The 16,125-nt window shown below is 37.8% G+C and overlaps 1 protein-coding gene across 3 annotated transcripts in view; it reads right to left on the bottom strand.

Moving 5' to 3' along the window:
• The window catches only part of ACSS3 (acyl-CoA synthetase short chain family member 3), a 90,450-nt gene that overhangs the window by 18,682 nt on the left and 55,643 nt on the right, over positions 1-16,125 (bottom strand). For all 3 annotated transcript variants that reach the window (XM_054832825.1, XM_054832834.1, XM_054832844.1), the window contains one exon: positions 3,190-3,285. In XM_054832825.1, coding sequence (XP_054688800.1) covers positions 3,190-3,285 — 96 coding nt within the window. The remainder of the gene's footprint in view (positions 1-3,189; positions 3,286-16,125) is intronic.

Genomic DNA, 16,125 nt, shown 5'->3' with positions numbered 1-16,125 from the left:
ACAAAGATGTTCCCCAGCTGACAAGGCTTATTCTAGTCTAGCACAAAGTAGTAAAGTAACTCGTGAACTACCCAAAGCCGCACAGCAGGGCAACGCTAGCGTGCAGCAAAGAATCCAGACCTCCCAACAGCAGCCTTTTCCCTGGATGACACTGGCCCATCACCTTCTGTGAAAGCATCGTATCCTGGTACTAAGCTTTCTGAGGAAAAACACCTGAAATGGCCTCTTCCGTAGCAAGTCATCTGGGAAATCTACTACAACCAGCCATTCCACCTGAAGGTGTGGGCATAAGGAAGGAATGACAGATAGCAACTCGGCCTGTGATAAATTGAATTAAACAAAGTGAAATGACTAAACCATGGAAAAACAGAGAGGGAAGGTTTTGACAGACTGGGCTGACATGGATTTAAAAACATGCTTTTTGAAGCATGCCCAAGCAAAGAAAGCAATGTTCAGCTGGATCTAAATTACTAAAAATAATCTTACTTTCTGTATTAAAAAGTTCCAGAGGAAACAGGGAAAAGAGGATGACAGACTTCTGACTACAACCCTGCTAAGATTCTTATGAGTAATATGATATCCTATCTGTCCAAAGAATATCAACATCTGTAATTTACTATTTCTGGCTGAAGCCACTCCTTCAAAGAGGATGGTCATTTTTAAGCAACTGAAGAGCCTGCTGAAAGCAATGGCTCGGCACATAGACACAAGCAAGTACACAAGGCCAATTTTACAAATCAGTGACTTGGAAGGAGTAACTGGGATGGGAAATCAAAAGGATGACTAGACACATAGAAGACACTTAGGAAAACAGCCAGAATAGCATAAATAAAACCCATTTATAATCTGTCAACACTTTTTTTTTTCCTTATATATTTTCAGATGGTGTAAGAACATGTGTAAGAACATAGTATTGTTAGATTTGGAGAATTCAGACTCAGAACACACAATGAGACCCACTCACGTGTAGTTTTCAATGCTTTCTCTCCTATTTTTTCCTATTTTTATTATACTAAACTAAAATTTAATCAGTTTATTGTAACTATTTTATCAAGGTAGTAATTCCAGCATTTATTCTCCTCCTTGCAAGCAGTGTATATCAATGTACAAAAACTTGGGGAAGGGAGATACAATACTGCTCACTCCTGAATTACTCAAGAACTGACTTAATTCTTTAAAATGTGGGACTTGCTTCAGTTTGAAAACAATGCAATGAAATTATCTGGAAAGGGTTCAAGTAGATCAAAGGGAAAGCACCATATAATGTCTGATTTAAGGCAACAGAGCTAGAAATTAATATGGTATCTTGATTCACTTTTAAATGCAATTTGTGCCACTGCACTTCAATATCATAGCTAAACACTGGTTTTATTCTTTATATTCTACAAAATCAGCAAAGAAATTGGTTTATTTTAGCAATAATGTGACAGGAAAGAATTTGGCTGCATTTTTTTTTTTAAAAAGTAGATTTTGTAACTGTTTATATCACAGCATAAATACAACATAACTTTAGCAGCATCCAAAACCATTAACAGTGGCATGTATAATCTAAAAATACAGAATCTATGCTTCTAAATGGCATAAGGATCTCTTCTAATTAATATAGCAACAGCAGGAAAACAACACCAAAACAGAAGTGGGTAACAGCAAGACAGCTGTGAGTACAGAGTAATTTCAAGATCCACTATTTTATGAACGGCTGCATTACAGGACATAATTGGCCTCAAACCAAAGACTGAAAGAGGTAAAGTTCTTTCATAAATCTTTAGCGAGTTTTCATGCTCACTTTATGTTTCCCTTTTAAGGCATGCTAAAGACATTTCCTTCATTCTATTTGAAGAAATTCTTTACCTACATTAGGCCTAATGTTCAAAAAAATTCATAGGAAATGTTTATATTCTTGCTACTCGTATTTTTTTCTAGGCCTGACTACCATCTGATAGCATATGTGATGCAATTACATTCCTTCACTCTTCCCTATTTATTGCAGCTCTGGACAAACTTCGTGGCTTTGTTTTAATGTTGTTTTTAAGCCATTGCTTGTCTTCATGCCATAATTGTAAATGCCAAAACCCAGAGCTGCTGAAAATGTTTCTTTTCTTTAATGTTTACTTCCACTTGTATGTATTAGAAGAAAAAACAGCTTAGCTCTTTCTGCCCAATAATGTGAGAACTTTTCCTGAAGATGGTTTGAACTTTAGTTATTTTTCAGACTTCAAGTAATTATTGAAAACTGTGTTAAAATCAGGGTTCCTAGGTATGAAAATATTTTTGCATTCTTAATCCTGTGGCTGCACCCTCTGCATGGAAATACCTTCCAGACAAGGAGTGCTCATCCTTTTAATGTTGGTCCATAGCCTGCCATTTCTCCCAGCTGGAAATAAAAATGCTTCACAAGTACTGAAAGACAATATGCTTAACAACTCTCTCAAATAGGAGACCATATACCTGTACAAAAAGGCAGAAAACTGGCCTTGATTTTTTGATTTTCTTTTAAAAATATGAGATGAGTTCCAATAGAAGATTTATATCCTTGCCAAGCTGCTTGTTAGCTCACTATGATGCAATTGTGGAAGACACAGAGCTCAGTAAGAATTTTCTTTATGGACTTCAGAAAACTTCTCATATAAAATTGTAGGGCCAAAAGAAAAATCTAACAATCGAATCAATGTGTCTCTGAGACATAATTATTCGATGTATATCTCCCAAACCAAAACAATTTAGGCTCTGAACATTGAAAACACAGGTATAACAGAACACTCAAAGTGCAAGTTATAGCAATTATTTGTCTAGTTATCATTTCCTCTTTTGCTGAGGGTTATTACTAACATTTTTCTTCCTGATTTGCCAATACAAATGTTACTGCTGCTCTCATTTAAAACAGTGCAACCGTAAATTAAGCCTTAAAGCACAGTATTTTTTTCATATCTTTGTTACATCCAGCGTAGAAGTATGTGCTAGCCTTTTCATATAACAAAGGCAGGAGTAGTTGATCAATTTTCTTGAATATAACTCTGAATTTCTTATTCGCAATCACATTCCACAAAAAAGCAGAGCTTCCTGTTACAGGGAGGAGGAAAATGTGTTAAAAAGACTGTAATTTGCTTTCCCTACGAGGTATGAAAATCAAAGAGCACTTAGGAATATAAGCAATATCCTTTTCTAGTATCATATTTAGCACAGTCTTACCATTGTATCCTGGCACGGGTTTTCCTGCCTGTCCGGGTGGAGGTGTTGTAGAGTTCCCCAAACCAATACAGGAAGCAGTAATTGCAGAACCAGATTCTGTTAAGAGAACGCAAATACTGTCAGTTAAGATTGTTCTTAGTGTTATTAAATATGTATTGGTCCTAAGTTTTGCTTCTAGTTCAGCACATCAAAATAATAAAATAAAAGAAAAACCCCAGAGAAGCAGTGGAAGATTTAGAATTCAGGAGCTTTTATGTTTTATCTAATAAATGTAAGTTCATTACAGAAATTTGCATTCTTCAAGAGGGAACATTTTCCATTCCATAGAAGACAGTCAGAAATAAACACTTTCTGCATTACACCTGTAGTTTATTCTGCTATGGGTATAAGGTTATATCATGCCAGTAAGAAACTGCCTACAGCAAAGTCATGATAGAAATGCCGTGTAGGGCAGATGTACTTCAAGGGTTATTTCATGAGTCAATATACTTGCGAAGAATGAATTCCAGAAAAAAACATCAATCCATTCTTGGTTGATTATCCCTGTAAAGCAATATCTGTTCTGTTTTGGAGCTACACATTCAGAGGTTTGGAAGGTGAATAAATGCCAAATGTTCTTCAGCATGACATTGGTCAGGAAGATCAGAGAAGAGGTAGTCCCTAACAAAATTTACTGTAAATAATGAAGTCAGGAATACCTCTTTTATAATCCTGGAGATCTCACTAGTATTTCTTGGTGAGAACTATTTAGGATAACAAAAAGGCTCAAAAAGAAACAGGGTAGAAAAGTCAGACCTAAGTTTTCAGTGTTGCCAAAATAAACTCAAAGTAACAATCTAAGGAGTGGGAATCAAACTGCTGCAAGATTTTGTGATCATAATCCAGATGTCCTCTCCACCACCACCTATAAACATTCAAGTTTTACTAACCACAGCATTTTGGAGTGGTTTTTGGGGAGTAGGGACCAGGGGAGATGTGAGAAGACAAACGTCTCTTGGTTTTTGAATCTTAGGAAAATATTCATCCATCTAACTGCTGATAGATAAACTGAACACTGGCACTGCGTGCCTTTGCTCCCTGCACGGAGCCCACGGAAAGCAGGACTGGAATCCCCTCTGAAGCACCAACATGAAATACCTTGTTCAGAGCTTCCAAACGAGACAGCACAAATATCCCCTGTAATGCCTACCCCTTCCTAATTATCCCCACAGTCAGCTAGAAATTCCTCCCTCCTCAGCTTCCTCTTAAGTTCAATTTCACATAACTTTTTTATACTATAAGAGTTGTTATTATAGAAGAGGAATAAAAACTATCAAGACATATAACAGAGAGTCTAAGTTTGAAAAAAGACCAGTTGCTCTCATCTCTTTCCCTCTAAGAAAAAAATCTATAGAAATTACTTTTAAATGCTGCTGTAACTCTGAGCCACAGAAAACAAAGTGCGGGTGGTTGAAAACAAAGTGTAGGTGGTTGTAAACATGAACAGGAACACAGTATGAGACTATTACTTTAAAAACATGGCTTTATCATCCTGGAGATGTTCCAAGTGTCAGGTCACTTGGCCTAGAATTCATCGTCCACACCACCCGGAAGCATCAGCAAAACAAAGCAGGTTTGTCTTCAGCTCTATTTTTATATCTGATCAGTATGGTCAAGACTATTTTCAGTTCTCTTGCATTAGGAAATTACAGTTGGTTTCAGTGTGAAGTTTCTCAGCTTCCATAGCATTCATCTCCCACTTCAGCAGTCATTAAATGACTATTCAAGTGCTAGAAGAAGCAGGAGCAAGAACAAAATTACAGAAACCTGTGGTGGTTTTAAGTTAGGTGTTAGTAAGTAGCTGAAAATTAGCATTAACATAGCATAGTTAAGCTAGAGCCTAACTCCAGCTGTGGGACACAGAATGAGAAGTATCAACCCTCAATGCTAATAAAGACAGGCTAAGTTTGCTTAGTTGTTTCCCCATCTTTCCCTGTTCCTTCTTCTACATAATGCACTTTCCCTGCACTATTGTAGATCCTGATCTTTCCTTCCAAGGAGCAGAACACCCAAGCTACAGTTACAGTGGTGACACAATATCAAAGTGATCTAACATACCCCATCCATGACCACACTGAAAGTTGCAGGAAGAGAAACTCACAATTTATTGAGCAGTTTGGGACCTTCATTTTCTGCACAGTATCTATACTGAAGACTTTTTTACTCTTTTCCTTGGAACAGAATGAAAAAGGATATTTTTCATAGAGAACAGTGAAGTGGAAAAGACAGTGGAAGGGACAGATTCTCTTCTGTGTTAGGAGGAAAATAAGTGGTACCATGGAGTATATCTTGCTTTACATATTGCATGGCAAGAGATAAAAACCATACTGTAACAGATCAGGTGAGAAAGGTATTTTCCTATCACCAAAACATAGTAATTATGTTTGCTACTGAGAGGAAGGGAACACAGCATCACTGTTAACCTGATGTACCAGTAAGATCTGCATGATCTGGGAACTGACAAACATTTCTAATCAAGAGCTCTCAATCGAAAAACCCTCAGGGGAGAAGGAGAATCTGAAATTTCTGAAAATTAGTTTGGATTTGCTTGACTCTCTGATCCACTGCTAATGAAAACAATATAAACTAGAAAAGAAACTTCATTCATTGACTGTCCCTGCTTTTTGGACAACAGTGAATAAGACTGAATGAAAGTCCACTTATTCTAAACAAGAATCACTTGTTCTAAAACTTTGTGAACAGGTCTTTATAATTGCTTCTATTTCTTCTATTGTGTTCTCAATTATATGAGTGGATATATCATTTTCATATTTATCCAGTGCTCTAATCTCTAAGCTGTACATTCAGATCCCATGGGTCAATAAGACTTTTCATATACATGAAAAAAATATGAGGTTTTAGTGCTTGGACCAGATATTAATTCAGAGATGGAATCCCAAAAGCATCTGCTCTTTGTGTTAGGTTAACAGTTTCTGAATGCTAAAGATTTCCTTACAATGTAAAGGCACGAAGGAATACTGTCAAAGGATAGCATGAATCTGTGTGCTCTACATTTCTTGGGAAATCAATGCATATCTTCCAAACAGGATGCTGGATTGAAAAATCATTTTCCCAAACCTATCAGAAAACAGCAATCCCCTTCTAGGACAGTATTTTTTATCAGAGAAAAACCAATCTGACTAGAAAGTGGAATTCAATTCAAAATCCTGCTGAAAAGAAATCATCACTGTTGAGAAGAATACAGGAAAATAAGTACTGATGAGAAATTTTCTTTACCAATTATGTGCAATACAAGTACCGTGTGACCCTCTTGATTATTTGAATTTTCATTATTTCCAATAATCAAAGTTGCTTAAGAATCTTTGGGTTGAACTAAGGTTGGTTTCTTTACAATTCAAGTCAGGACCTACACACAGGTCACAAGACCCAGTTCTGAAAGTTAAAACAGCACCAGTTTGAAGAAGGGTAACGCTTGTCAAATGGACATTGTATTCCACCTACCCCTTACATCAGGTTTCCAAATGTACAAACAGACATCCCTTTCCTGACACTCACTTGTTGATAGTTGCAGATTCTCTGAAATTAATGCACAGCATCTAGACAGATCCCCAATGCCGAAGTCTTTAGGAACTTGCATATTTTTAATGTAAGGAACAGAATAGCAGATCTGTCTTCCAGTCAGTCCCTTCTGCAAACATTTGGGCGCTAACCTTCCACTCACTACGCTAGCAAGTTAGGTCACCCATCAGCTGCAGAAGGCTTTTCAGGGACAACTGGATCATAAAACCAATTTCCTTTTTGCATAACACCTTATAACGTGACAATGAAACAGTTATTTAGAAAGGCAATGTTTTACACTGGAAGAGTGATGTTTCACAACTAGCCCGGTAACTACATTCAACATCTGCACTGAGTTATAATGGAATGAATATATATACCTCTGAGAATAATGAGAAGCACTTCACTGAAACCTGGAAGAGAGAGTTAGTGAGAGATTGTCTTAAAATCACAGCTGTTAAAAGTGTCCCAAGTCCCTCCTTATGTTTTTACTTTCAGGATAAGGGCTGATGTGAAGAAATAGCCCTCAAAATTCAAAGATATGACCTTTGTTTTGCCCCACTCTACATGAAAGTGAAAGATATTATTTTAAAGATATTTCAATATTATTATGCTATATTGGACAGTTAATGAATAGCCCGATACAGGCATTTCTGTTGCATTTGCGCCTCTGAAAGCAATTCTTATGTCAGAGAAGGCGCTGCTGATGCAGAAGCAAAAAGCGCACTCTTACGATTAGTAAGGGGAGTCTGTAAGGGTATGCCTGACTTTATTCATCAAAAAGGTTCCACCTGCCTGTATGCCTGACTTGCAGAAGCTGTGCTCTGCCAAATGATGCAGAGCAACAGCTAGTAAGTTCTGTGCTTCAAAATTATCTTGCTCATTCACACTCAACAGTCAAGTTCAATCAAAATAAACAGTTTTGAAATAACTCAGGACTTTAAAGATGAAAAATGCTCTGTACCACTTACATTCCTGCTACGTTATAATTTCTAGACCGTGTCTCATGTTCCTCAACATAATAGACTGTCACACTGCTGAAATATTATATTTTCTGGTAGGAAGTACTGAGGGAAAATACACTGCATTCTGACATTAATATTTGAGTTTGGGCTGCACTAAGTGAGTAATATAAGGGTGTCTGCTTTGAATTTCTTAGGATGCAACGGATAGACACTGGAAGCATGCAAAAGAGGTGGGAAGTCATTACATAACAGGAAAAAAAGAGAAGAAAAAGGAGCGATTGTCATACATTAATGAATGCAATAAATATAATACACTAAATTCTCACTGTGGCAGTGCTGCTTTGAGCCATTATCCTGGCAAAGCTGTCATTTTGGTTGAGGGGAATTAAAGGAATTACTACAGCAGAAGACAGCACTGATAAAGTGGAGAGGAAGGTCTATGGAAGGAGAAAGCTTAGGCAGCAACTGATAACAAATCCATCCACATCGCAAGAATGCAGCTCTGAAGAGACTCCTTGCACATGCTCCCTCCACACATTGGTCATTTTAATTATGCCAGAAATGGTGGAATGAAGAATTCAATACAGTAACAGCAACACACTTTCTAGTATGGTGACAACGACTGGGCATCCAGAATAGAAAACCACAGTACAAGATGAATTATAGCACTCAAAATCTGCGTCACAGCATACCATACTGCTTCCTTATAATAAAACCAAATCTAACACATCACATCAGTAGTAAGTTGCGGGAGCATCCTGAAGATTCAAGGGTCAGATCATCAAGCATTCATACAGACCTCATTCCCATCATCCTTCAGCATATGTCTGTGCAAAGCAAAGACAACAGTTTTCCAGTCAGTTCTTCTTCACTAAAATCCAAGCAAGTTTCCAAGCCTCTGACCACGCTTGCAGTAGGTGACCTCACTCACAACTTGTGATTTAGCACTGTTAACCCTGACAAATTCTCTCTAGATAGCCACACTGCAGGCTGGTAGCCCAAGCACCACTTTAGTCTTATTCTTACTGGTCTTGGAAGATAATTTCAGATAATCATTTTAGTCTCTGTACAGCACAGCTCAGCCATGCCTTCAGCAAGGACTCAAAAATACCCTCTGTACAATTTTGCCAAGAAGTTTTCTTCACCTCTTCCCTACAAGGGATCTATACTCTGACACATCTCCAGGCTGGTGCATGAGACATGATACAGTATTCATGTGTAGAAAGACCAAGCACACCTGGCCCATGCTGGGTATTTAACTACAAACAGTCTGATGCTAATTATCCATCAACATTACAACAAGGAGATGACACCTGGCCATTATTATCCCAGCGCACTGAAGGGCACCGAGGAGAACAGGTTGGATAATCCCAAAGCAATGATGTGTGATGCTGGGCTGTCAGCTGGCAGACCGCCACAGAAGTCCACAGTACAGCTGCACCCACATCGTTAGCATATGTTGATATGCCATGATTTTTACTGCCTTCTAAGGGTAAAGGCTAGTGAAAATTAGTTTGCAGATCTATGATAATTGTATCATGAACTTTGCCATGCATTTTACTCATTTCCTCTTCATTTTACTGAAGCCTGTCATCAAATGAAGTAAAATTTAATGACAGAGCTGATATCTGCTGAAATTCTCATCTTCTAATACGTTTAGCAGGGTACTGCAGCAAATTATAACAGCAAAGTGACAGGAGCCACAAGGAGACAACAATGACTGAAGAATCTGGAGAACTGTAAATTCTTAAGGATTCTCCGATTTGGTTTTACCACCTGTCAGAAAGCAAGTGTGAAATGAAATCCAATTCACACATTATGCACAATTAGGTTAGATTAAAGACAATCTGTCATCGTAAACTGTGAAAGGCTTTGCTGGTTAGTAGTGAAACTTCAAAAACTCTTTCATGCATCGTTTGGTATTTCATTTCACCCCTTATTTCTGAAGGGGTGAAATTATTTCCCTACAACAGGACCAGTGCATTGCACAAAAATTTGCTTTTTTTCTGGTTATGACTACTTGCTGTTCAGTATTCACTTCCACTTGAAGTTCTCCTTATTCTCTATATTCTTTATTGTATGGTAGCACCAAGGTGCTCGATCAACAACAGGGAAATACACCACAGAAAGTAGTTACTGTCTGAAAGACAGCACAGACAATAGCTAAAAGGGACAACAATGTGACAGCCATATTCATTTTCATTATCCGTTATATGAAGGAGGATGATTTTGTAATTAAAATGCACAAATGGACACTGCACAGTTGACTTGAGCTAATTTAAATGCACATCAGTGAAGATAACTGTTAAAAAAAAAAGTGGTCTCATTATCCTTGTACAGCTTGGCTGTACATTCCCATCTTCCTTTCTTCCCCCATTTTTACATGGAATTGGATTGAACTGATGGAGATTTTTTTTTTTTTTAAATATTATTCTTTCTTTCAGCCAGGTTAGTTTTTGCCTAAATCAATGCTCTGATTCTGCTCACCATGTGGCCACATGCGTGGTAGGACTGGTCTAAGAACAGGGCTACAAAGGCAGTGCCAGAGATGAAGGAGGGATGCTCCATTTCCTCTTTCACCAGTGGTTTGCACTTACATAAGCTTAGACTGTTCACAAATCACACACTCAGTTACACAGTGCCACCGCCGAGCTATATATCTCAGTAATGTTTCATTTAAAACAGGAATAGTACCACAAATATTTCCTTTCCCACAATCAATTTGTCCACTTAGTCTAATTCACAGTTTAGGTATCACTTTACATTTTAGATGTCAAATGCAACACAGGTACACATTTAAGTGTTTTTATAAGCCAGGCCACTTTTCTGAAACAGAGCTTTAGTGACAAATAGCTTTCTGAAAGCTCATCTATGCCATTATTCTATTGGTTTAACTTTATGCCAGATCCTAACCTGCAGTGAATGCCTCCCACCTCAGCTGGGACACTATTTCCAATCTTTAAAAGGAAATACTGCATTATATTCAGTGTTGCACTAATTGAAGTATATCATACTTAAATAAATGGGCAAGCATTCCCATATTATTAGGCACATATACAGCACTGAGAATGACAGCTTCAAGCTTGTTTGCACAATCTAGGAATTATGATGTTAGTATTCACCTGACTGCGGAGCCACATTAACACGTGTACAACAACAGCTGTATACAGCCAGGCAGAAGCAGAGTGTTTCCCTCATTCTTCTTGTACAAAAACATGGCGGGGGGGGGGGGAATCACAAAATAAGCTAAACATATTTGAAAATCTGAAGCCTGATTCTCAAAATAAAATCCAATTTGTTTATAAAGTAACATATTTTCTGAAAGTACCTGAGTTTCCATGCTTATTCTTAGAATTTAACATCAGAAGAGAAATCAGCAATTCTTTTAGTGTTTTCTAAATGCTTCAAAGTACTTGCAGTCATAATGCATCTATTACCATGAATACATATTACACTTTTGAAGGCCAAATACTTCTTGTACAACAGTTCTATTGCTATATTCAATCCACTCATTTAAAAATAAAATCAACCCCCAAAACCATTAAAATTCCCTCAAGGCTCCCTGTCACAATCCTATCCAAACACAGAACGTACTTACAAACTGTGTTGTTTGTGGTATCATACATATACAGAAGGCCTCTGAAGATTTCAAAGCACTTCCAAATAAAATCTCCAGAATAAATGTACAAAATGTAACTGTAAAAAAAGCTCTAATTAGCTTGGTTAAAGGTTGGTGGGCCACAATAAATATTAAAACCAAAGGAGGAAATTAGTTCGGTTACCATGAACCGGCAAGCTAGTCATAAAGCACCAGAAGTTTATGCATCCATTTTGTAAGTATACTAGGCTCCTTTGCCTCCAAATGGTAATTTATAAAGTACATCTTATAAGTCACCTATAGCAAAATGACAGCCAAGATAATCAGAGGAGAATAGAAAGGTTTTGGGTCATATTTTGAAGATGTCAGACGGCACGTTTAAAGATGCGTTATGTCGGGCAATGCATTGAGTTATAATATATTTTCAGACTAAAAATGAATTCCCAATTTTTATTTTCCTCCTACTGTAAGATCATAACTGATACATGATGAAATACTAAGAGATAAATGGAGATTATAAAAAGTAATTACACATCTCATTGCTAACCGTTTACTGTTTAATCATTTTGGGGAATCTTAATATATTGTATGCATAGTAATACTGCCAGGATGGAAAAGACAGATAAAACTACTACTGTGCAATTCAAATATTGTTTTTCTGTATCAGGGTCTAACATCTTAGAAACTCCTGTTCCCTCTCTTTCGACCTTCACTGGGCAGCCTTAAATCCTGCAGGGGATCACTCCTTCCATGCACTAGATCCATGCAGCTTACTACTAGCTTTCCTGTTCTTAAATCATCAGGAAAAATCATCTGCTTTACACTAATGAGGACTTTATTCTCTGAGCAACAAAAAAAAAAGCAGTTGCCATGCGACAAGAATGAGATCAGCAACCTGTAACATCTTCACACACAAACTGGAGGTGCTGTCACAGCTTGTCTCCTTCAGGCAGATGAGACTGCACTGTTCTTATTTAAGATACTCGTTCCTAAAGGTGTCCCTTCTTCTTCATTTGCCTATTCAGTGCACACTAAACATCGCTCATGACTGAGCTCCATAACTTAAGACCACTTTACAGTTCTTTTGTTTTCAGTCATTTAAGCCACATCAATGAAATTTTAAAAAGGAGGAAAACATTTATAATACTTCATTCATATTAATGCATGTCCCTGGCTGCATGTGGAAAGACAATCAGAAAAGAATAAGATTAATTAAGATTAAGCACTGAGAAACTGAAGTCAAATGGGAACAGAAAAGCTGGATACATACTTTCTATCAATTCTAAGTTACAAAATGGCACCACAAATGAGACAGAGTGGCTGCAGCACAGCTGATACTGAATTTCTATCAACCCAGAGAAGGTGCTGACCCGCAGGAAGAAAAGAGTATAGCCAGGAGGAAAAGAGAACCTTCCCAGCAATTTAAATAACAGAGGTGCGTGGGTTTTTTTACTAGAAGGCCCTGGTGTGCTTACTGAGTTAACTATGCCCAAACTGTAACCAATTCCATAAATAAAAACAAAAGGGATCCATCTTTTTTGTCGAGCCACAAGACTCAGTCCATCTCTGACCCAGTATCATCTTTGCAATGTGGTGCATTTCCCAAAACGCAAGGGAGAACTGAAAGCTGTGTGCAATGGATATCTGAAATAACCCTCACGAGAGAAACATTTTTGGAGGAGAAAACACACTTCAGGAAATGGAGGAAACAGTGAACTGCACCAAAGATCACAATAAACCTATGCAACTGTAATGATTCATTCAAAGTAAAAACACCTTAGAGAATACATATATAATCCAGATATACATTCTTTCATGTCCAACACATGCATAAGCAGTATATAGTAATAAACAAGACATTTCTGTAAAAAAAATTTCTCAGCTAAGCAGACAGAGGCTAAATTTCTGAAGGAGAATCTTCCTCATATGGATTGCACAGAGAAAACTCATGAAAATTCAAGACTCGAAGATGAGTATAGATGACTGTAAGACTGAAATGCTACAGAGGGCAACGCAATCAGGGAAGCAATGTCACTCATTTTACTAAGGCATGTCACAAATCATATATGATGGACATGCTAAACTCTGTTAGCATGAGTAGAGAGTCAATATTTTACCATTAGATTAACAAGGATTACACCAATAAAATGCCCAGCTCTGAGCACCGGAAGTCTTCAATGCTTAACTCTCTTCTCTACCCGCCTGGAAACAGGGTGCTCCAAAGTAAGGCTTTCACAAGGAAGCAATTTCACCACATTTCAAAATACAGGCTCATTTAAGAAACTTCTGTAATTCTAATGTTCCACATGACTGCCCATATAAAGGCCCAAGTCATTTACATCATAATGAAACACCTTCCACCCCACCTTTTTTTTTTTGAAGGAGAGTGAAGCCGAGGAAATTTTGTTTCTGTAATTACAGCACACTCCTGGGATGTACAGAAAGATTGAGGGCTCCGATGTCCCACGCTGAGGAAGGGCAGGTTTCCCCACTCTTCCTCCACATCTGAGTGGTAACATTACCGGAATACTGGGACAGAGAGGCAACAACTGCTCTTCACAGCTTCAAGAGACTGGTTGTCTCCCCCAAAGCTATTTAGCACAAATTACTTGGCTCATTAGAAAACAAGACTGTCAAATCCTAATTTAAATCCATGTCACTCCTTTAAGTTATGTTAAATTATCATAAGATGAAAACTGCAAGAACTATCAATGCTCCAACCTCAAGAGAGGCGCCAATCATCAGGATGACCTAGGAAAGAGCTTGATTTTGACACAGGTTGACTAGACAGACAAAAAAAATACATCCAAGTTCTGTTCTTTTTACTTTCTCTGAAGCTAATGGTAAAGGCCGCTATACAGAATGAGACAGCCACACACTAGTGAAAGGTCAGTCTCTGCCTTGACAATGCCTGTGGCCCCTAAAAAAAAATTCCTCCTCTCTCCCCTCCAATAAGGACAACCAAAAACCTGTTTGAACTGGGTGGGTGTCCTAACATGACACTGAAGGGATGACGAGCTACTGTAACTAATGACACGCAGTCCACATCTGTACAAGTCTGATTACTAAGCAACAAACAATGGTTGAAACAATCTTTATGTTCATACCCATAAAGGACAGAATGCAAGCGCCCAGGTTAATGATAAATGATTAATGATCACTTTTCTCCTCTTCCTCTATATGAACATCTAAGTTCAGTTATCCAAAAAATTACACTGAGAGGCTTCTGCAATTCAGGGCTGCAGAACTGCAGAAGTTTCTGCAGAGTAATTCCCACTTCTGAAGAACTGTTCTGCAGAATATCACCTTCCACTAAAAAAATATTGTGCTAGTCTTGACAGGGTATACACTTTTTAAAAGCATGAACTGCACCTACACTGAGGCATCACCTGATAACCTAAACCAGTAACCTGGACTTTAGAAGAAATCTGTTTAATCTCAGCTCTAGATTCTTGGGCTCTCTAACTGCAGAACTGAATTTCTGGCATTCAGAAAAGAATTTCCAGGAATTGACTCTTTTGCTGCAGATTAAACAGCCACCCTTTGTTTAGTCTGCCTTTCCTGCTGCCTCTCGGTCTGAAAAGGTCACCATATTAAGGAATGCACTGGACTGACCTGCAGTTTTGAATGGGGCAAAGCAGGGGATTGAACAACAAAATCTGGAATCCAGCTGTCAAATGTGGGGAGATGGAGGTCTAGACTGACAAGGTAATCCACTTAAAGAACAGTTCTGTAGTGGAAACCTGTAAAGATCAGCTAACAGAATTCAGTTGCAAAATCCATCTTTCTGGAAACTCACGAGAAGATTCTGCATGACGTTGCCAAGACAACACAATGGAAACTGAAGACCGGGGACCACGTCATGCTGCTTGGAGATCACATTCATGAACTCTTCCCCATACATGACTGTGGTAGGAAGTATTTCATTGAAATATATTGCAGTGAGTACACTTAACTATGATTTGTATTTTTTACACTGAATTCAATGATACACTTGTTTTGTTTGATAGTCCTAATAAAAGATCTGTATAACCATTACTCCTGTGTGGAAGTACATAATAACAGCATGTTCCAATAAGAATATCACCAGCATAGCAGCTGCATGTTTTAGAGGTAAGACACAGAGAAGGAACAAGAACAATTTTAAAAGTGATAAGAGCATATTAATTAATTGTGCTACAGAACTTGGGGAATTCCTACCAGTAAATTTTATCACCCTATGTCTCAAAGTATCCAAGATCTCATTACAATGTGTGCATACTATAACCTTCTTTTTCAGCAGCCATAATGTAGCAAGCACTATGTGATTTTTGTCCTAATGCCTACTGCAGACACCCATTCCGTACTGGATAAGGCAGCTCATTTCCATGAAAACAGAAAACCTGCATAATCTTCTCATAGTTCTGCCTGCTACTGAGCTGACACTCAGCACATAGCAGATATCTCCAATTTGAGCTTCCTGTACTTGCATGCTCTCTAACTTTGATACCCATTGTACACGACCAAAAAAGTTGCATGGAAAAATGTCTCCTGACTGAGATTTTATGCATGTCAAGTTTTATCACTGAATTTTCAGTTTCAGTTCTATTTCATCTGAATTTTCCTATATATCTCAAAATGGTTTTATTTAAAAATATCAAGAGAAAAAAAATCCTTACATCCTATACTTATTATGAAGAAATGGAAATCTGACTTAACATTTTTTTTTAAATGTCAAGAATGAAGTGGTAAAGTTTATTTTTTTTCTCTTTACTACAAAATACTGAATAGCGAACATGAAAGCAGTTGAGGATGTTTAACACAACCTTTCAGAGC

Source organism: Grus americana, chromosome 1 (genome assembly GCF_028858705.1).
Source record: "Grus americana isolate bGruAme1 chromosome 1, bGruAme1.mat, whole genome shotgun sequence".
Taxonomy (NCBI): domain Eukaryota; kingdom Metazoa; phylum Chordata; class Aves; order Gruiformes; family Gruidae; genus Grus; species Grus americana.
Note: the sequence above shows the minus strand (reverse complement) of the source record. Positions and strands in the feature narration are given on the sequence as shown.